Raw genomic sequence first — 22,801 nt, 5'->3', positions numbered from 1 at the left:
ACCCTTTAAAAATACAGACCCAGGGCCCTTGAAATAAATCAACTGTAACCTCCAAACACTACTGTACAGTGAACAAGTGTGTGCTTCTAACCACTCCCAGCACCACCACCCACTAAGACTGCTGAAGCCTCTCTCCCTGCCTTCTCTCCTACAGGCTTTGGAGGGTGGTTGTTCCTACTGACGTCCCTATACACTTACCTTCTCCCCTGCGTATCCTTTTAACCCCTGGTCAGTCACAGCAGACACAGTCGCATGCAAAGTGTGAAGGAGGAGAGAGACACAGAGAGAGAGGAACCGGGGTTAGACAGGCACAGAGAGACACAGGGCATGCATCAGCCTCAGAAGTGGTCACGGGGAGAGGAAGGGAAGGGAATGGGGGGGGCTGGGCTGGGCTGGGCTGAAGTCTAGGGCCACGGGGAGCTGTCTAGTGTCGAGACATACTTTCTCACAGAAGTAGTAGTGACTGAAGGGAGGGGAGAGGCAGCGAGCCTGGGAGCGAGGGATAAGCCAGAAAAAAGGACTTCCTTTGAGGAGGTACTTGAGGACCACAAAGTAGTTTAACTCCTCTACACTGTGTGAAATATTGAGTGCTCTGCATGGGCCTCACAGTTGGATCGACACTGCAGAAAGCCCCACGTTGGGGAAGGAGGGAGTGTTTTTAAAGCCAGAATTTCAAGCCCACAAACAGGAGTCGGATTTGTACAAATTCACTGACGACTGAGACGACTGAGAAAAACAGAGAGCCGAGGTGCTGTTATCTATCTATATGTTGTGGTGGTAAAATTGCCTTGAAATATGGCCGTATCCAAAATACACAAATCTAAATAAATGAGAAAACTAAAAGCCTGTGTGCAACATGTCAGTGCAACCTGTTTTCCTCATCTTTAAAATAAAGAATGTCTCCTGGCAATTCCAAATCTGGTAAATTTTTTTTACATTTTTAGTCATTTAGCAGACGCTCTTATCCAGAGCGACTTACAGGAGCAATTAGGGTTAAGTGCCTTGCTCAAGGGCACATCGACAGATTTTTCACCTAGTCGGCTCGGGGATTAGAACCAGCGACCTTTCGGTTACTGGCACAACGCTCTTACCCACTAAGCTACCTGCCGCCCCGAGTGGTAAACAAGTAGCATTTGATTTGAACCTTTGCCTAAAGGCTTTCTGAAAACTACAAAATACACATGGAATCATAAAAACATTAGAATATATTCAGTATCAAGTCAAAAAAGAAACAGATAATAAATATGGGGAAGTTGCGTTTCTAATACCTACAAAAATTAAAATAAACAATTGGCATAAAACAAATACAAACACATTTTAAAGCAAAATCATTGTGTTCTAATAAACGAATGAACAAATTGAAAGCTACAAGTGTGAAAGAGGGTGGGAGGGGAGGGGGGAGTAATTGAATATTGGATGATGCTTTACAAAACAACAGAGCATTTTCAGATCGGTGTCTTTTTGACATTTCTAAGACATTTCAGTGATTTGGCATGTTTGTATGCAGCTAACAAGATCAGCTCCATGCAAATATTAGGTGTTATGAGCAATCTATAAATGCCATCACCGCATGTAAGAGCCTTGTTTGTGAAGTTGAATTGTCAGCATCATGCAAACATGCCAAGTTACAGTACAACTACTGTACATACAGTGCATTGGGAAAGTATTCAGAGCCCGTCCCTTTTTCCACATTTTGTTACCTTAAAGCCTTATTCTAAAATGGATGAAATACAAAACATTCCTCATCAAGCTACACACAATACCCAATAATGACAAAGCAAAAACAGGTTTTTAGAAAGTTTTGCAAATGTATTACAAATAAAAACAGAAATACCTTATTTACATAAGTATTCAGACCCTTTGCTATGAGACTGGAAATTGAGCTCAGGTGCATCCTGTTTCCATTGATCATCCTTGAGATGTTTCTAAAACTTGATTGGAGTCCACCTGTGGTAAAGTCAATTGATTGGACATGATTTGGAAAGGCACACACCTGTCTATATAAGGTCCAACAGTTAACAGTGCATGTCAGAGGAAAAACCAAGCCATGAGGTCGAAGGAATTGCCCGTAGAGCTCCGAGACAGGATTGTGTCGAGGCACAGATCAGGGGAAGGGTACCAAAGAAGTTCTGCAGCATTGAAGGTCCCCAAGAATACAGTGGCCTCCATCATTCTTAAATGGAAGAAGTTTGGAACCACCAAGACTCTTCCTAGAGCTGGCCGCCCGGCCAAACTAAGCAATCAGGGGAGAAGGGCCTTGGTCAGGGAGGTGACCAATAACCCGATGGTCACTCTGACACAGCTCCATAGTTCCTCAGTGAAGATGGGAGGACCTTCCAGAAGGACAACCATCTCTGCAGCACTCCACCAATCAGGATTCTCTGGTCTGATAAAACCAATATTGAACTCTTTGGCCTGAATGCCAAGCGTCACGTCTGGAGGAAACCTGGCACCATCCCTACGGTGAAGCATGGTGGTGGCAGCATCATGCTGTGGGGATGTTTTTTAGCGGCAGGGACTGGGAGACTAGTCAGGAATCGAGGGAAAGATGAACGGAGCAAAGTACAGAGAGATCCTTGATGAAAACCTGCTCCAGAGCGCTCAGGACCTCAGACTTGGGTGAAGGTTCACCTTCCAACAGGACAACGACCCTAAGCACACAGCCAAGACAATGCAGGAGTGGCTTCGGGACAAGTCTCTGAATGTCCTTGAGTGGCCCAGCCAGAGCCCGGACTTGAACCCGATCAAACATCTCTGGAGAGACCTGAAAATAGCTGTGCAGCGACGCTCCCCATCCAACCTGACAGAGCTTGAGAGGAGCTGCAGAGAAGAATGGGAGAAACTCCCCAAATAGAAGTGTGCCAAGCTTGTAGCGTCATACCCAAGAAGACTCAAGGCTGTAAACGCTGTCAATGGTGCTTCAACAAAGTACTGAGTAAAGGGTCTGAATACTTATGTAAATGTAATATTTCAGTTATTTATTTTTAATACATTTGCAAAAATGTGTAAAAACCTGTTTTTGCTTTGTCATTGTGGGGTATTGTGTGTAGATTGATGAGGGGGAAAAAAAACAATTTAATCAATTTTAGAATAAGGCTGTAACGTAACAAAATGTGGAAAAGTCAAAGGATCTGAATACATTCCGAATGCAATGTCAAACTATACCAAACCCATTCCTCATATATCTTGATACACTGTGATACCTCCGTTTTATCATTGATGAAGGGGCACCAAGGGTTGCAATCTGCAATGGGCAATATTAAACTTCATAATAATTACATATGCATAAATAAATAAACATATTAATGAACAAAGAATGTCAGAAAAACCTCGATCTGGTTATAACCTGACCATTGGTGCCCTTTCTCTTCAGTCTTTTCTTTAAAATTCTCAAGACATGCTACTTAAGTGATTACTCAGTGTCCTCTATTTGTTTCTACACACTACTTGGTTGCACATTCTCACTCACCAATCTTCCAGGAATTCCCATTGTTCCTTTGTCACCCTAATAAGCAACGCAAAGTCAAGAGGAAAGGGGTAAACAATTATGATATGCTCCAGCATTACTACAGTCCCAGCCAACAGGTTAACTTGACCAACTTATAGTGAGATTTCATTATGTCATGCCATCAAAATGTAATATTATGCTGTTTTCAGCAAACACAGATTACAGTATGTATTTGTGTTTAAATTGATGGCAGACTGTTGGGCTCTGTAGGTAAACTCTGGTAAAGTTAAGCCACTGTGTAGGTTTGGAAATATTCCTAAACATTATAGTAGGTTGAACAATTTTGATGCAGCCGTGCCCAGAACTGTAGGTTCCCTCAAGGCCCATGGCTAGCCACAGTATGCCAGACCTTGAAAGAAGTCAGTGCAGCCAAGAACCAATGGTGGTCAGAGAACAAGCCTCATGAGGGATTATTTGAAACAAATAGTTCATAATGGTAAACATTATGTCAGAACTAACTAATATACTGTATTAGTTTCACTTAATGCTTACACATCAGATACTTGTCAGAGATGAGATTTGCCAGCTGACCACAACTAACAGTGACATTCCCTATGTGACAACTAAAGAACTCTCTAGCTCCTCATGTATAACTAAATAAATTGCTGGAACATATTGCCCCTTTTTTCTTATTTCTCCCATAGAGGGTTACAAGACATCTGGGTGGAAGTCGTAAATACTGTATCATGACCATTTTGGGACACATTGGGTTTAACAGCTATTTTTTTGTTTGCAACACTGTAAACATCACCAGTGGACGTGACAGTTCATAATGACCTTCCTCCCCCAAGTCATGCCCTTGTCCATCTGCCATGCATAACCTTTGTTCACACTATTCTAAATGACCATAAACTCAGGACGCGCTGAAATGATTTATTATGCAAAGGTGTTCATTCCTAAAGCCTCTTAATAGGAGCAACTCACCCCTCACTCCCATGACAGGCAGGGGCAGTGCATCCTGGAGTAGGCTGGCGATGACAGCTTTTTGACGACTCACTCCAATGACGTGTTATGGAAACAAGTTCCAGGTTGAGGCTAGCCCCATAAGTCATTCCAACGCACAGCAACGCAACATGTGCTGGATACCTGAATTTGTGAGAGGTGTTGGATGGAGAGGCCTGGGTTGGACTTCCACTCTCGCTACAACCTCCTCAATATAGTATGGACCTAATTAATAACTTAACATGGGTGTTCATCAATATCAAGCTGACTATCTTTCAGTGAGTCCCACTGCTTAAAAAGGTGATGGCTATTTTGATGAAATAAAGAGACAGAGTTGCCTAATTACACAAAAACAAACAGCTACAGCTCGCTGTGATTAAAAACAATGATCCCAATACTGGAGCAATGCTATCAGGTCTCTAGAGATATGCTGGTTTAAGGCAGGGCTCTACATGCCCTGTCCAAGGTCCTGATTCAAGACAAGGCCTTGCAATATCATAACTGCTCAAAATTCCCCCATATTCAGTATTATGCCTTTATAAGGAGTAGAACGTGCAAAAGTGAGACAAACCTTTTCCTATGGTCACTTAATGCTGCGTTCACTCAAACTGTTGATTTCCGAGCATCAGATGAACAGCCGGCTCTCTAACCTCTATCCCGCACAGGGCCAAGTCTGTTATTGTGCTAGGCAGCATTCCAAGAGATCTCAGACAGAAATCTGATCGCTCCCCACCCTATTCCTCAATGTGTATTCCTTGTATTGTTGAAGTATTTTGCCCTAAAAAAAGATAAGAGTTGAGGGGACCACTTTCCCTCCACACACCACCCCCTGTTCCCTATCTCTCTCCCTCTGCAGCACCTGTCACTCCCAGTCTGGGCTATAGAGTTGCTGGGGCTGTGGCAGTCTCAAATTCACTGGTCCCTGACCACACTGCTGACCCCCCTCTGAACACACACACCCACACACACACACACAACTCCCCCTACACCCACCCACACAGTACAGTCAGGATTCAGGACAGGAGGATTTACACAGGGCCTCAGTGGTGCAGTGTGGAGGCCTCTCAGGTGTATTAAAGGAAGATTCCACCCAAAAACTATATTTTGGTATTTGTTTCATTCATCCATTGTTGACATAGTCCCAAAATGTTTTGCAGTCAGCAATCAAGTTTTCAAGATACAGTATGTAACTTTCAAAATACATAAATCATCCCCATATGATGCAAAATGCATCATATGATGCAAAACGCAGCATCATATGATGCAAAATCCATCATACGGGGATGGTTTCTGTATTTTGAAAGTTATATATCTTGAAAATTTGATTGCTGACAAGCATTTTGGGACTATGTCAACAATGGATGAATTAAACAAATACCAAAATATAGTTTTGGGGTGGACATTTCCTTTAAGAGGAGTAATGAGACTCAGCTGGACTATAGACTCGGGTCCAGCACACTCCCACAGTCATAACGGCTCCTCTCACCACCGCTAGCACGGCTTCAACATATACACACTCACACCCCTGCATTACTTTAGATGAGGCATGACTGAAGGAGGATGTCTAGGGCTTAAAAGTATTATGATAGTAAACACACATCTTAATGTGATTATTATGTGAAGGTATTGTGAAATGTGCCAATAGATCACATGAATATACAGCAGGCTTGAAGTAGAAAAGAGTGAAGTGTCAGTGTGACAGGACTGTATGGAGCTCACATCCTTTGATAAATCATGAAAGGAAAAAGCGCTTAGAGTTCATATATCATGCAAGGTGGTTTTTCTCTTTTGTTCAAAGCTCAAATCTGATATACAACACTCTATGGTAAAAGGGGAGAAATTACTGATTTGAATGCAGACATGTTCCCCCTCCAAAACCACATCCTTCCCAAGAAGAGAAGAGAGCACTTCTGATATAATTACCAGTTCTTTGACAGCATCATCAATCAAAAAACCTGGACGGGATCACATCCGAACTTTGACAAAACCATCTCCCTTGAAAAGCTTGCCCTGTGAGCGGTCTATTCAACCAGACTGTTTTATGGGCCTGTTTCACCAGTGAGCCTGAAAGGGCTGAGGAGGGTTCACAGGTTGGAACTGGCAGCTGGGTCAAAGGTCATATCTAAGATGGCCTCCTGTTGCCATGTTATGATGGAGACCATGTGGATTTGGCTGGTTAGGAGTTAGTCATGTTAAAGCTGGGTAACCAGGAAGCTGACAGGGACACAGTAAGCAAAGAGCTAGGCAAAAGAGGGTCTGAGGTGATACCAAAACTACTGTACTTATGTCTGGGACGCTCTGTGGAGGTCTCTCATTCTTATACAATTGGGTTTCTAATGGACTGTTCATGAAAAGGGGCATATTATATGTCCAATCTAAACGTAGTAAAAGTAAAGACTACTGTAAATCTTATTGAATACACCGTATGTCTATAAAGGCATTCAAACTCACTCAAAGGAGTGTATAAACTGCGAATATAATGCACTCAGTCTCTCTGTTGAGCAGATATCTCTGAGGTATCTTAGCTGAGAAGTTGTCAATCACAGTAAATAGAGATGAATGAATTTCAAGTCATCAAACTCCTGGGTTTATTGTCCACTATGTGTGTTTTTCCAATGATCATTCACTGAATTGAGATTATTATCCTGGGACAAAAACAACTTCTCAGTAGAGAAATCAGAGAGATCTCAAAACACAGACAGACCGTCAGATGGACACAAGTTAAAAGACAGTTACCGGAAAGCCTGATCGTCCGGGTGGACCCTGAAAAGGGGTGAGAGAAATGGATATAAAATAGAAAGTGAACTTGACATTATTACAGAGATAGTTCACATCACACTGAGCCAGGCCAGAATAAAATGGTCAAAAGAGCCAATTTTTGGTGGACAGTTTTCTACAGTATTATGTCATTATTTTACTTTCTAATTGCAGAGTATTTGGATTTTAACTAATACTGTATCTTAAAAATTGTTTTTTGGGTGCTCATTGTATTTTGGCAGGTTCAGTTATAACAGGCAGGCACAAAAGAAAACAAAACACATCATTCCACAACAAAATAATAAATGTCATTTGGTTTGATAGACCTAGTTGATTTTAACCTGTTTAACTCTGAGCAGTTGTTCTGTCCCCCCCCCAAAAAAATAAAAGATTGTCCAAAAATAGAAAGTGACATATAATTTCAAAGCTACAGCCTTTTCGAACAGTAATTGTAATTGGTAATTGGTATTTATGTCAAACCTAGACTTTCAAATCTCTTATTCCCCAACATTTAACAATCGGGGCTGCTGTATCTCAGGCTCTGTAATAGTCACATTGTGTCTGACACCATTATCAGAATCCCACATTTCTTAACTTTCTAACAGTACTCTAAGCATGTGTTTGTAGGACTTATAATTTTTAAACCGAATTGTACTTTATGAGGGTAGTATACAATATTATGTATCATTTAAAAAATGCCACCAGAAGGCGTCAGAGTTGAACAGGTTAAAGAACTGATAACATGCTTATTTAAGTTGAGGATGAATCATAAACCATAGCAGTTTAAGTTTAAGGTATTCATTATCTATAATATACTGTAGATTCTCATCAACATTAAAGAACATACCATAAAATCAATTTGTTTCAATCAGTATGTAAATGCATGCAAAGACAGGTCTTGTAAGAAGGCATGCCATGGATTCATCTATGTAAGTTATTTATTCAGCTGGTGGCTAAGTTGAATGAAAAAATATTTTCCCCTTAGGCTTAGCGTCTTGAGCAACCAACAAAGCCATAAGGATGTCCGATACAGCATTCAATATTGCCAAAGGAACATTTCCTCCAATATTGAGTGTTTTGTTTTCAGTGAGCTACGGGAACATAAATCAATAGCTCTTTTGTCCGTGCTGTTTCAGCAAAGGACACAGCACTAATGACTGGTCGGACGGAACAGGAACTCTTGACATTTCCCAAAGCCACTGGCCATTGTTTGTCCACAGAGGAGTATGTTATCTCTATGGAGGAGTTCTAGGGCTTACAGACGGACATTTTGACTCTATTCTTCACTGAAAAGCCAACAAGAGTCATGGTTGCGTCTGCTTCCTATACTGAGTGTGTGGGCCACTATTGGCCAACAGTTCCAGATGGGAAGTCATTAATCTTGCATCAACAATCCATCAAAAATCCTAAAGGGAATATATGCTATCACACACCCCATCTCCGCTCAGAATGTTATTTAATCTTCTTTAGTCAAGTAACATTTTATAGATGTTCAAGATCTGGGGAGTGAATCAAGTGGCTGCTGTTAGAATACCTAATGATCAGTGCTTCTGTAGAGCACCTTGCATGGTCCTGGAGGTCTGGGGCAGCACTGAGGTGAGGTGCAGGGCCAGGTACTGAGTGAGAACACACTGCACATGGGTGTCTGCCTGCTACAGGGCCTCTGGGGGCTGTCTGCAGGGGTCAGGGGTGCCCCACCTCCGGAAGAAACCCCTCATTGGAATTACGCAGTAACCTGGCACATGTGGCTCCCATTTGGGCCGCGTGCTAGTGGACGAATGAGAGGGCCTCCGCTAGGGGCTTCCGTGGCCCCTGGGTCCCCTCTGTACCCTTAGTAGTGAGGGTTGAGGTGTGGGAGAGAGGTTTGGACTTCATTACTTCCCTCAGACACTGGCAGCAGCAGGATTTACTGTCGATCTGAAGCTGATTGTTATCTAACCAAAAGGCTGACAAAAAAGGCTACAAAAGGGACGACCAAATTAGTATCTGTAAAACAGGTCTGTTAGCAATTCAATTTCAACAATACGTTATTCTCAGACAAATGTACACTTATAATGGTCAACTGTGTGTGTTGAGCAATGCTGAACCTGAATCTGAGCTTGAGAACGGTGGAGCGTGATGGAGAGCTCTTATGCTGTTTAGTTTCATTTGAGTCTAAAAGGTGTTTCCCATCAACACTGATTGTTTTAGAGTGTGTTAAACGCACACGGCCACAGTGAGGGCAGGAGGTCATGAAGAGTGACCTATGAAGAATGATAGACTATTATGTTTTTAAAAGGACCAAAGCCCTCGGTTTCAGGGAACAGGAAAGCACCAATTTCATGTCGTTTTACAGTTGCAATCACATGGGTAATTGTGTTAGCTTAACATCCCAATGTAAATAGAGGCTAAAATTATTTATACAAATCGTCTGTCCTCAACTCCTCACTCAATTGTCAAAGGCCACAATATGGCGCAGCGTGTTAAGAAAAGCTGAGGCGATTCATCAAACACAGAGTGAAGTGCCATATTGCTCCCTCTTACTACTAAAAACAAACACTAGCATTTAGTCACTGTGAAGTGATTGTCAATTAATCCTTGACCTGGATAAAGAAAATGTGTTTTTGATTGATTTACAGTATGTCTTAAAATACCCTTTTCATATCTAAGCAGTAATTTAAACCGTATCCTGATAAATGATTCACAGTGCTATTCCTTATGTGAAAGTTCACTTGCGGGGTAAGTTCCGGGAGACCTGTGTGGTAGCGTGATTCTGGCTCTCATGTATAGCTACACTATATATACAAAAGTATGTGGAAACCCCTTCAAATTAGTGGATTTGGCTATTTCAGCTACACCTGTAGCTGACAAGTGTATAAAATTGAGCACACAGCCATGCAATCTCCATAGACAAACATTGGCAGTAGAATGGCCTTACTGAAGGGCTCAGTGACTTTCAATGTGGCACCGTCATAGGATGCCACCTTTCCAACAAGTCAGTTCATCAAATTTCTGTCCTGCTAGAGCTGCCCCGGTCAACTGTAAGTGCTGTTATTGTGAAGTGGAAAGCAACAACGGCTCAGCCGCGAAGTGGTAGGCCACACAAGCTCACAGAACGGGAACACCGAGCGCTGAAGCGCGTAGTGCGTAAAAATCGTCTGTCCTCAGTTGCAACACTCACTACCGAGTTCCAAACTGCCTCTGGAAGCAATGTCAGCACAATAACTGTTCGTCGGGAGCTTCATGAAGTGGGTTTCCATGGCCGAGCAGCCGCACACAAGCCTAAGATCACCATGCGCAATGCCAATCGTTGGCTGGAGTGGTGTAAAGCACGCCGCCATTGGACTTTTCATGGTTCAGGCTAGACCCCTTAGCTCCAGTGAAGGGAAATCTTAACGCTACAGCATACAATGACATTCTAGACAATTCTGTGCTTCCAACTTTGTGGCAACAGTTTGGGGAAGGCCCTTTCCTGTTTCAGCATGACAATGCCCCCGTGCACAAAGCGAGGTCCATACAGAATTGGTTTGTTGAGATCAGTGTGGAAGAACTTGACTGGCCTGCACAGAGCCCTGAACTCAACCCCATTGAGATGAATTGGAACGCCGACTGCGAGCCAGGCCTAATCGCCCAACATCAGTGCCCGACCTCACTAATGCTCTTGTGGCTGAATGGAAGCAAGTCGCCGCAGCAATGTTCCAACATCTAGTGGAAAGCCTTCCCAGAAGAGTGGAGGCTGCTTTAGCAGCAAAGGGGGGACCAACTCCATATTAATGCCCATGATTTTGGAATGAGATGTTTGACGAGCAGATGTCCACATACTTTTGGTCATGTAGTGTAAGTGCTTCTTTACATAATAGTATGAATGGCTAATGCATTTCAAGTGGAACGGTTTTACACAAAAGTACATAATGGCACTTAACTTCCAAAACGATTCCAACCAGAACTCAAACCTCCATCATTTTGAAAGGTTCCTTCCTTTGTTGATGTAATGAAAGTATAAGTGACAGCAATACCTACCCAGTGAAATGTGCATCTACTGTATATCCTAATGCTATCAACTTCATCATTATGTAATCGCTAACCATGAACTTTTCATCAAGTGTGCAACGCAACCACCCTGGTATGAGTGTCTTCTTCCGGAACACACAAACCCACTCCTCCCTGGCCTGCCTGGCTGTCTCTGGCTATACCTGGCCCTGGTCTGGATGTCCATCCCTGTCTGGCTGCGGCTGACCGATCAATCACTGCCATGGCCCAAAGCTGGGCCACGACCTTCACCCTCTCTTAGCACCAGGTCGCAGCTGTGCCCAATTTTAGCGCCCTGCCCAAGATGTTCCATACTGCCCTCCCACAGAACCTGGGCTAAGACTAGAAGGTTAGCTCTGAGATGCTCTGAGAAGGCTGACATGGCTACGGATCCCTGAGTATTGGCAGGATACAGGGGAGACAGGGAAGACGTGCTCTCAGACATCCGAAAGCTTCTTGAGTTTTTAGTTCTCAAATAGAGGCATGATGGAGGAGTTTGGGAGTGGAAAACACGCCTGGGCTCCTGACTTCATAAGCACCTTTAAAGACTCCTCAGTGGTCCTATGATTCATATTTTCTAAGGAGTGACTTTTAGTTGAAGGCCTAATAACATTCACAACACTGTGTAAATGTGCTATTCATAATGTGAAGACCACTTGATATTTCACTGAGCTTAACCACTGAAATGCTTAGCAGTCCTGATAATGTAATTACTGTGCACTAAAGGGAGAGAGACTTAAAATGTATATTTGAATAAGGATACCTGATTAACTTACGAATGCAAAGTTTTTCCACCCCACAAACAATGCAAGTAGGAGCAACTATAATGACCATGTTTAAGAAGTTGCCTTGATCTGCTCACTGATATGCCTTGAAAATCATCATGTCACCACTCTTTACAAGCTCTCTGCAAACACACCACACAGCAACACCAAAAGGGTGCATCCATGTAAGATGGGGGGTGCTATCAAACAGAGGTTTCACTGGACGTATCCATTGCACAAACACTCCCGAACACAAAAACAGTCACTTTACCACTCTCTGCATGGTCACACAAGGCATCAGGTCTACTTACAGGAGGTCCTGCAAAAGAGAGAGAGAAATATTCAATTAGTCATACAGTATAGAAAAACATTGATCAAATTGAGTTAAGACAATGTGAATTGGAAAGTTTTTGAAGTGTTCTGCAGTTCAGCTTACAGCGGTTTTCTGCTTTGGATTTGTTCTGTACCAGTACAATGCCTCACCCTAAAAACCTTAATGCCATTGACTGATTCATAGAACAGTAAATATCATGAATCAAACATGTCTATTTAGTTAGGAGAAGGTGTTTTCACCAATTCCATCTACAAAACACAAATAACAAAGGTGGATGTCTCATCCAGCCCTGTGAAGGTAAAGAAGATTTTATTAGACCAGTGAGAAAAAAACTCTTTGTCTAGCCCTAACCACCTTTAAAGGCACAGAAGGGAGTACTGTGCCATATCCACAAAGCGTCTCAGAGTAGAAGTGCTGATCTCCGATCAGTCCACACAATCTTATTCATCATGATCTATAATGCAAAACTGATCCTAGATCAGCACTCCTACTCTGAGACTCTTTGTGGATACGGGCCCTGTGCACATATAGGCAGGTCATATTTTCCGTGTTGGCGCATAAATCAAAATATTCATTTTGGGAGCCGGACTCCAAAATCTCTCTTAGCCCTCCTATAAGACGGTCATTCCTTGAGATGTTTCCCCTCCCTGGTAGTATTGGAAATAGTCTGGATTGATGAGAACAGGGATGGAGAGAGGGAAACTGGTGCCAGGAAGACGCCAAATGACACTACACAGCCTGTAGCCTGAGCCCAACGCCAAACTGGCGTCGCTCCTCAAGAGCTTCCTCCACACCCAGTTAAGATGAATACACTACTCATTGCATTGACTTTTTCCATTGCGGAGAGACATCCCCACAGACATCCTTTCTCCTGGAATAAAAAGCACTTTCAATGTAGTTTCTCTTCTCACCATGCTTAAACTAAATCCTGGAAACTGGCTCTTTGAAAATAAAGCCCTAAATTAACATTTTATTTCACTCCTACGTTGGACTCCATGAGCACCGACTGATCGGTTACATAAACCTTTAAAACTCTAATCAGAAACACATGGCAGGTACAGAGGCAATGCTCCACTAGTAATCAGAGCCTAGGAACAGGTATATGTCTTACATTGTGACCACGCCCCCCTCTGACCTTTCAGAGGGCTAATCAGAAAGACCTCAGTCACCAGACAGAATCAATTACTGCAAAATCAAGACAGGGTCACACAAGATGGCGTCACATCAATCACAGAACAGTGAGGAAAATCACTGATGACAAATCCCTTCCCTTAACGTCATATAAAATCACCAGCATTATCTTCTCAATGGCTTATTATGTCTGGTCCTAGTTTAGGATTGTATGAAAAAAATTAAAGCCTGTCGGGGGTGAGCAAAATATTCCCAATAACAATCAAACCCAGCAGCTGAACTGGAAGAAAAAATAGGATAATGAGGTTTTCCAGACTGTTTGCATTAAAAACACCATGAAAAATGGTTTCTCTGTTAAATGGTCTGGAGCCAGACAAGTAGTCTGCCCAGTGAGGAGGAGACAGAATCCTGGGGCTCAGGATCCCAAGAACCATGACATGGAGCCACACTGTAATGAAGGAGGCCAGAGTCTAAAGGTCGCTCTTAAATCTGACTTATTATACTGTAAGAAGCTGTCACAGACATAACAGAAACAGCCCTAAAAGAGGTAGCCGCCCTTACCCAAATCACTCTCCAAACGGACAGAGGGAGTGCAGACTGTCTGGCCACTCCTACAGGCCTGAGATCAGTCTGACATGAGCAAAAACATCCAGGAATAACAGATGATCTAGTCAAGGGTGACAAAACCTTCCCTTTGGGGGCTGCATTATTCTTTCCTTTCCTGTTTTTTTGTGCGGCTGTTTTTCTAGTAATTTGAGGAGGCATTTTTCTAAACTTCTGCTGACTATTTTGGACGCGACCCTCGGCTATAGTAAACCTAGGTGTCAAACCTGACCCGTTTTACTTTCACTTCATCACAATGCAGAATCAGAACACTAAACTCAATCTGGTGGAACAGTCACCAATATCATCACCACAATATATTACTCAAAAAACACATGCACACACTAATTATATTGCTTTCTCAAATAAGGTCATTGTCAGCGTAACATGTGAGAGGAGATTGCCGATTCCATTGAATTGAGTGTGTATGTTTCTTCACGTGTTTTGTGTTACAGGCCTACAGGTGTCTAATGGACAGTGGAAGGCAGGTACAGTACTGTAAACCTACCTGGATCCCCATTGCGACCTCTCTTTCCCCTCGACCCAGGACGCCCTGGTTGAGAAACAACCAGCAGTTAGTCACTGGTTACACTCCACACCCACTAAAGCAATATCCCTTTACCCAGGCTGGGCCTACTCATACCAAGCCAACATCTTCACATATTGCACAGTCATTCTAGATCTGTGCTGACTGTGTATATGCAGCTCTGAATGTCCTGGAAAGGGATATTGGCAGCTTATGAAACTAGAAACTAGAGAAACTGTGCTGAGCTATGTGTGGAAGTGCTGGCCAGCCTTCAATATGCAGCCAAAAAAGGAATAATTCAATTAAAAAAGCCAGAAATTAAGCATTGCATTGCAAGCTCGTGCACAGTGCTAAGAGACGGGATGCTCGCCAAAGCATGCCCATCCAGCACAGGCTGAGTCACTGATGGGCGGAGCAAACATTTTGGGGTGCTCCAATAATTATTGTGGGGGTGAGCAGCCCCAGAAGCGAAAGCCTAAACCCCCTGCACGTAAGCATTGGAAAGCAAGCATGGACTCAGATTCCAGCAGCATTCTGGGCTCACCATCACATCCTGTTGACCAGGTCGGCAGGCCGCTCTGGGACATCTATAGACAACCTTGGTACAAAGGCATGGCACTGCAAATATAGCCCATGTGATGGCGCCCACACGACTCCAGTAATATAATTCAGGGGCTCTGAAGCCAAAGCTTTACATGCTACGGGCCAAAGGTGACACACGCAACACAGACAGACAGACACACACATAAAAGAGGAAGTTGTTTCGATGCAATGATATCGAGCATGCCAAGCACCAAGCTTCTCTTCAGTTGAGCTAAATGCTGTCAAAGTACGACTGACACCTGTTGTCCTGCTTATGTAAGGGCCTGAGCTGCTGGCGGTCGGAAATGGATGTCTAATGTTGCATGTTTACATGCAAACTCTTAGGCGTGTCCCCGTCCCTCACCACATAAAATAAATAGTTCAGAGGCCAAGCATCTACCCAACACTGAGCAGTGGAGGCTCCTCGGAGGAGGAAGGGGAGGACCATCCTCCTCAGTGAATTTCATAAAAATAAAAATAGTAAAACATTTAAAAATTGATGCTTTTTAGATAAAACTATACTAAATATATTCACATCATCAAATAATTGATTAAAACACACTTTTTTGCAATGACGGTCTACAGTACTCTGTAGGGTAGCACCATGGTGTAGCCGGAGGACAGCTAGCTTCCGTTTTCCTCTGGGTACATTAACTTCAATACAAAACCTAGGAGGCTCATGGTTCCCACCCCCTTCCATAGACTTACACAGTAATTACGACAACTTCCGGAAGACGTCCTCCAACCTTTCAGAGCTCTTGCAGAATGAACTGACATGTTGTCCACCCAATCAAAGGATCAGAGAAGGAATATAGTACTGGAAGCATAAGCTACAGCTAGCTAGCACTGCAGTGCATAAAACGTGGTGAGTAGTTGATTCAAAGAGAGAGAAAGACAATAGTTGAACAGTTTTGAACAAATTAATTTCTTCCAAAAAATGAATTTCTTCCAAAATGAAGAAAGAGAGAGAGAGAGAGAGATTGTAATTTTTGTTCACTTTCAGTTTCACTTAATTAGCTAGAAAATGCAGCTAGCTAGTTTAGCCTACTCAAACACCCTGCTCAAACAGAGGGATGATATGTTAGCTAGCTGGCTATGACTATCCAACACAACACTGGACTCTTCCAAGTCAAGGTAAGCTTTTGGTTTTACTAATTTATTGCCACCGGGGCCCGCTGGTGTAAGCGCTAAACTGCGTACTGACTATACACTGTAACGTTGCTGCATGATTGTAGCGGGTTTACTAACACGTTAGTTCTATTAGCTATGCTGACTATGACGTTACTTTAGCTAATATGGTGACAACGATGTAGGCTGTGTGTAGCGGTTATGATATGGTTTGGCGTGGAAAGGTTTTTTCGCCTACTCACATACAGCGGAAGTGTTGTGCATTGAAGTCCACAAGCGAATGGAAAAGGTGAGAGGAGGAGAGTGCATTGATGCGAGAAGGAATACAACGTGGCTGCTATGAAAGTGAACTGTGTTCACGCATGGTCAGAGGTGTATTCATTCTGCCGATTCTGTTGAAAAAAGTTTCTTAAACAGAAGCAATCGGAACAAAACAGGGATACACATACCTGAATTTGTCCAATAGAAACTCTTGTTTGCAACTTTTGGACTAATGATTACACCTTAGATCAGCTAGATGGAGGCAAGAGTGTGCAATGCGGTATTGAATGTGTCACTGTCTGTCCATGTGTCACATTTTTCTCTCGACCTGTGCGCACCTACGTTGTAAACTTTCATTCATAGGCTAGGTTGTAGCAACCTCATGATGGGTATAGGGAACATGTGAGTATCATGTAGTAGCCTAAACCTATGAATGACAGTCATCCAATAAGGCGACGCTCATGAAAAAGAAAAATCGTCCTCCCAGCACCGACTGCCACTGACACTGAGCTTTGGTTTGAGCGATAGTTATGTCTGTCTTCAACTCCACAACAGACACAAAGCTCATTTTCTCTGCACAATGAGAGTTTCAGCATCACCAACTCCTCCAAAACTAATAACCAAAACACATACTTTTCTTTCTTTGGGGGGGGGGTGGACTTTTTCATATCCATCCACAATAACTCAAAACTTCAAAAATAGTGTCATATGCCTAGCTTGATGCTAAATTCACATGACCTTTTGTGTCGGTCGAGTACACTGGATCAGAGGCCTAAGGGCAGGTGGGTTACCATCTTGAGACGATCCGTGTCCTGCGATATATATCCAGGAATAACCCACGGAATTCCAGTGCTGAAAATACCCTCCCAACCCCCTCTTCCTGAGCCAATCTCCTGGATTCCCTGCTCCTCCAATTGCCCTTGTAAACGAGTGGTCGGCACAAATGTGAAATGTACTGTAAGGGTAGTAGAGAGTTTCTAATACACTAGACCAGACAGGAGAAACAACAGGGTGATATGGAATAGGCTACAGTGTAAGGACACTGTCTGTTTTAGCCTTATATAAGATATAGCCAATACCCAGGGGTCAGTCTCATTGGACATTTTTAGGGTGAGAACTTTGCAGCATTCAAAAAGTCAGCTTTGTGATGTGGTAAGTCTGGAGACATGCTATTGAATGGACTTTGGTGGTGCTAATGCTGAAATAGAACACCCTTGTTCTACAGCAGGGTTGGGTATGGTTGGTCGGCACTTGTATTAAAGACAGTCCAGGACAGGTTGCTGCTGGAAGTGGTGTCAGAGGGGCCAGTAGGGGGCACTGCTTTCAATAGCCAAAATTACAACAGGGTGTGTGCCACAGCCAGGTGATAATTTAATGATGCTATTTTAGGCAGAAAAACTGTCACATTTCCATTATCAACAGAACTTGCTCTACCACACGCACCGAAGGGCTATCATAAATCGCATAATGCTCAAACCACGAAACATTCACATTTCCTGATTTGAAACTAATACTTTGCAGTAACAGACAATTGATTTTGCTCTCTGCAAATGTACTTTTACACTTTTTCAGTTACAATTGTGCAAGTAGAGGATGGGATTTACTCAGGGGTGTGTACCTGTTGAAGAATAAAAAGGGATTGAACTTTTGCACCTCTGTCATTGAGAGAAAAATGTCCACCTCTTATTGAAATCTGGAAAAATCATTCTGCAAAATTCATGCCTCTTCACTAAGGTTATATATAACCTTGTCACATATATAAACTTGCTCGGTTTCCAAATAAAAATATGGATATGTGACTGGTCCAAAAGGCGAGGGAGATTAGTTGACTTCTTTGAAAGAATGGGATTGGCCTCTCCCTGCACCTCTGCCGTCCTGCCATCCACAGGGAACCAATAAACGCTAACAACGGCCCTATCAGGTTCCCAGCGCTCCACAAAAATATCACGTTTAGACAAATCAACAGTTCATCACACATCCCCTTCCTCTGCTCATTTCAACTGGTCCTGGGGAGAGAGTCCTTGTGAAAAGACAGCATGTCTAGAACAGTAGACAGCAAGCCAGAGGGAGCCAATGTTTAGCAGAGAGATCCAATACAGACAGAGGTCCCCCCGTCCTCTCAGTGTACCCAAAGGTGACAGTTCACAGACCCGTTCACAAGGAGCCCTTGTTGGTTTGTTGCCTTGTTAAACATGGCTCATAGTTTTAAAGGCGCTAGGGATTTCTTTGGCTCATGCTTCGCTGACCTCATGTTATGAGAAAATGTCACAGTGAAAAGAGGGGAGGCCAATGTTCATGAAAAGATGCTCTCTACTACTGCTGAGAGACGACTTTAAACCCCACGAGTGATATTGCTTTGGCCGTCCAACAAAAGCAGAATACTGTGTACACATTTCAATGGAACACAAACATACACATCCAGACACATTTTCTATGTGTCATTTAGTGTATAAGCTTGTTCATGGCGAAGAGGTGGGTGTCGATGCACGAAGGACTCTGGTTCCATTAGTTACCATGGGACATGGAGGCCATTGGAAAATAACTTTAGTTAAAAAGCCAATAAGGTAAGGGGGAGTGGGGGAACCACATGGTGTACACCTTCTTTTTCAGGATGGAACAACAGTTTCAGTGTCAACTTAACCGACCAGATCGAAAGCATGCAGAAAAGATACTGAACTATATATATATATATATATATATACACACACACAGTGGGGGAAAAAAGTATTTAGTCAGCCACCAATTGTGCAAGTTCTCCCACTTAAAAAGATGAGAGAGGCCTGTAATTTTCATCATAGGTACACGTCAACTATGACAGACAAAATGAGAAAAATAAATCCAGAAAATCACATTGTAGGATTTTTTATGAATTTATTTGCAAATTATGGTGGAAAATAAGTATTTGGTCAATAACAAAAGTTTCTCAATACTTTGTTATATACCCTTTGTTGGCAATGACACAGGTCAAACGTTTTCTGTAAGTCTTCACAAGGTTTTCACACACTGTTGCTGGTATTTTGGCCCATTCCTCCATGCAGATCTCCTCTAGAGCAGTGATGTTTTGGGGCTGACGCTGGGCAACACAGACTTTCAACTCCCTCCAAAGATTTTCTATGGGGTTGAGATCTGGAGACTGGCTAGGCCACTCCAGGACCTTGAAATGCTTCTTACGAAGCCACTCCTTCGTTGCACGGGCAGTGTGTTTGGGATCATTGTCATGCTGAAAGACCCAGCCACGTTTCATCTTCAATGCCCTTGCTGATGGAAGGAGGTTTTCACTCAAAATCTCACGATACATGGCCCCATTCATTCTTTCCTTTACACGGATCAGTCGTCCTGGTCCCTTTGCAGAAAAACAGCCCCAAAGCATGATGTTTCCTCCCCCATGCTTCACAGTAGGTATGGTGTTCTTTGGATGCAACTCAGCATTCTTTGTCCCCCAAACACGACGAGTTGAGTTTTTACCAAAAAGTTATATTTTGGTTTCATCTGACCATATGACATTCTCCCAATCCTCTTCTGGATCATCCAAATGCACTCTAGCAAACTTCCGACGGGCCTAGACATGTACTGGCTTAAGCAGGGGGACACGTCTGGCACTGCAGGATTTGAGTCCCTGGCAGCGTAGTGTGTTACTGATGGTAGGCTTTGTTACTTTGGTCCCAGCTCTCTGCAGGTCATTCACTAGGTCCCCCTGTGTGGTTCTGGGATTTTTGCTCACCGTTCTTGTGATCATTTTGACCCCACAGGGTGAGATCTTGCGTGGAGCCCCAGATCGAGGGAGATTATCAGTGGTCTTGCATGTCTTCCATTTCCTAATAATTGCTCCCACAGTTGATTTCTTCAAACCAAGCTGCTTACCTATTGCAGATTCAGTCTTCCCCAGCCTGGTGCAGGTCTACAATTTTGTTTCTGGTGTCCTTTGACAGCTCTTTGGTCTTGGCCATAGTGGAGTTTGGAGTGTGACTGTTTGAGGTTGTGGACAGGTGTCTTTTATACTGATAACAAGTTCAAACAGGTGCCATTAATACAGGTAACGAGTGGAGGACAGAGGAGCCCCTTAAAGAAGAAGTTACAGGTCTGTGAGAGCCAGAAATCTTGCTTGTTTGTAGGTGACCAAATACTTATTTTCCACCATAATATGCAAATAAATTCATTAAAAATCCTACAAGGTGATCTTCTGGATTTTTTTTTCTCAATTTGTCTGTCATAGTTGACGTGTACCTATGATGAGAATTACAGGCCTCTCTCATCTTTTTAAGTGGGAGAACTTGCACAATTGGTGGCTGACTAAATACTTTTTTCCCCCACTGTGTATATATATATATTTGTAAATAATACCATCTTTGAGAACTAACAATCAAATACAAGCTAGACAGTCAGGTAGAATCGAACATTTTAAAAAAGGTCATTCAGGGCACATTCCCATTGATTTTGTGTTTGAGCAGAGGAACACAACATTAGCCATGGCAAAATGCATAGAATTGCAGGAAATTAGCTATAAAACCGCAAAATTGTCTCTCAGCTCCATGCCAAACTGTGTAGAATTGCTGGAAATTAGCTTTATAACAGCAAAAAATGTATATACCCCACCAAGATACCTTTATAGCTAACAGACTATGTTTACACCTTTTCCAATTAAATGTGGAAGTCAAAATAATGAAACTGTCTAACAAATCTATTCATTTTAAAATGTTGATTACTTTTCTTTGCCATTATTATTCACCTGATGACAAGACGAGACGTGACTTAATTATTTTACTAACATATGATGGGGGTCCCTGGGTCGCCAGTTTGAGGACCTGCCTTTTACTTTCTGCACACAAATAAAACATCTTGATTCAGTCCATCACAAAGTGATTCAGTTCTGTTTCTTTTGGACCATTCCTTGAATGTCTGAAAGAGAGAAAATGACCTATTACGCACCCTATGCCGAATGGCTTGGTTGAGACTGAAATATTTCCCAAACAACTGTTGGACCAGAGAACGTCACTAAGCCTGAGATTAAATAATTACACGGTGCCTCTTACAGCAGATCACCACAAAAACGCCATTGTGTTTGAGCCAGAAAAGCCACCATTAACCTGACTTTACCATTATTCTCACAAATTGCTCTCGGGAGGGAGGCCATACATTTAAAAGTTGAACAGGCCTCCAGACTGGGCAGAAAGGCTTCCTCCACTCCATTGAAGTGAGTAGTTTAATGGAGAAGTGCATAAATCTCCCTTTGTTTCTGCAACCACCATATTTTCCTCTATTTAAATCATGGACTTGAAACAGCAACAATTGAATTGTGGCTCCAGTGGAATCCAGTTCCAATTACAGGTTCTGGATCAATTCCAAGAGCAGGATCCATTTCAGGGGTGGCAAACTCATTCCATGGAGGGCCTAATGTTTGTGGGTTTTTGGTTTATCCTTCCAATTAAGACCTAGAGAACCAAGTGAGGGGAGTTCTTTACTAATTAGTGACCTTAATTCATCAATCAAGTACAGGGGAGGAGCGAAAACCTGCAGACACTCGGCCCAATGTGGAATGAGGTTGACACGCGTAATCTATTTAAACACCCTTGGATAGCTGTACCCGTCCGCTTTTGACTTGTGAGTACTGTATGTACTGGCAGTATATTCATGGTTTTGCATGTATAGTGATGAAAGATACTATAAATGTAGGCTGCTGTACATTAGTATTTTTGTGTTCCTATGTGTGGCAGCCACTTAGTGTCCACGCCCTCACCAGCACCACAAGCCATGTAGTCAGCCTGGAACGCACCCACTGGCTTGAAAAAGAACAGGCACAGCTGACTTCAATAGGCTCATTAAGGGTGTGGCTGGCTACTCAATCAGCCACCACACTTATCAGCTGCTGGGTTCCTTCACTAGAGAGAGAGGCCTGAGAGCACGGGTAGCTCTGTTTGCTGAACATTTAGGTTGTAACCTTATAGGCAATAAAAGCGCTTTTGTTTTGAATTTACCGTCTCATGAGCCTCTGTATTTGAAATCTAGCCTAGCTCTGGTCAGTGGCACCACACCTCTCCACTGGCTGCCACATTTGATGGAAAATGCTGGTAGCGCCCTACTGGACGACCTTGAACTAGGTTGTGTTTCTGGTACATCGCTCCTTGGAGGCATGGTGAGTCATAGTCTCTGGGTTTAGATGGCAAAGACAAAGGACAAGAGAACTGCAAGTATGGTGCCTGTACCCAGGAGTGTGTGAGTGGCTGGGAGAAAGCGGTGCAAGGTTCCTTCCCATGGACTAC

The 22,801-nt window shown here is 43.0% G+C and overlaps 1 protein-coding gene across 5 annotated transcripts in view; it reads right to left on the bottom strand.

Annotated features, from left to right (window-relative positions):
• The window catches only part of LOC121553480 (collagen alpha-1(XIII) chain), a 125,740-nt gene that overhangs the window by 59,660 nt on the left and 43,279 nt on the right, over nt 1-22,801 (bottom strand). The window contains exons 3-7 of one of the 5 annotated variants that reach the window (XM_041866607.2): nt 14,556-14,600; nt 12,291-12,298; nt 7,187-7,213; nt 3,470-3,505; nt 199-225 (exon numbers count right to left, since the gene is read on the bottom strand). In XM_041866607.2, the coding sequence (XP_041722541.1) occupies nt 199-225; nt 3,470-3,505; nt 7,187-7,213; nt 12,291-12,298; nt 14,556-14,600 (143 nt within the window). The remainder of the gene's footprint in view (nt 1-198; nt 226-3,469; nt 3,506-7,186; nt 7,214-12,290; nt 12,299-14,555; nt 14,601-22,801) is intronic. The other 4 variants (XM_041866608.2, XM_041866609.2, XM_041866611.2 and 1 more) reach the window with 4 other exon arrangements.

This window comes from Coregonus clupeaformis, chromosome 37 (assembly GCF_020615455.1).
Source record: "Coregonus clupeaformis isolate EN_2021a chromosome 37, ASM2061545v1, whole genome shotgun sequence".
Classification (NCBI taxonomy): Eukaryota; Metazoa; Chordata; class Actinopteri; order Salmoniformes; family Salmonidae; genus Coregonus; species Coregonus clupeaformis.
Note: the sequence above shows the minus strand (reverse complement) of the source record. Positions and strands in the feature narration are given on the sequence as shown.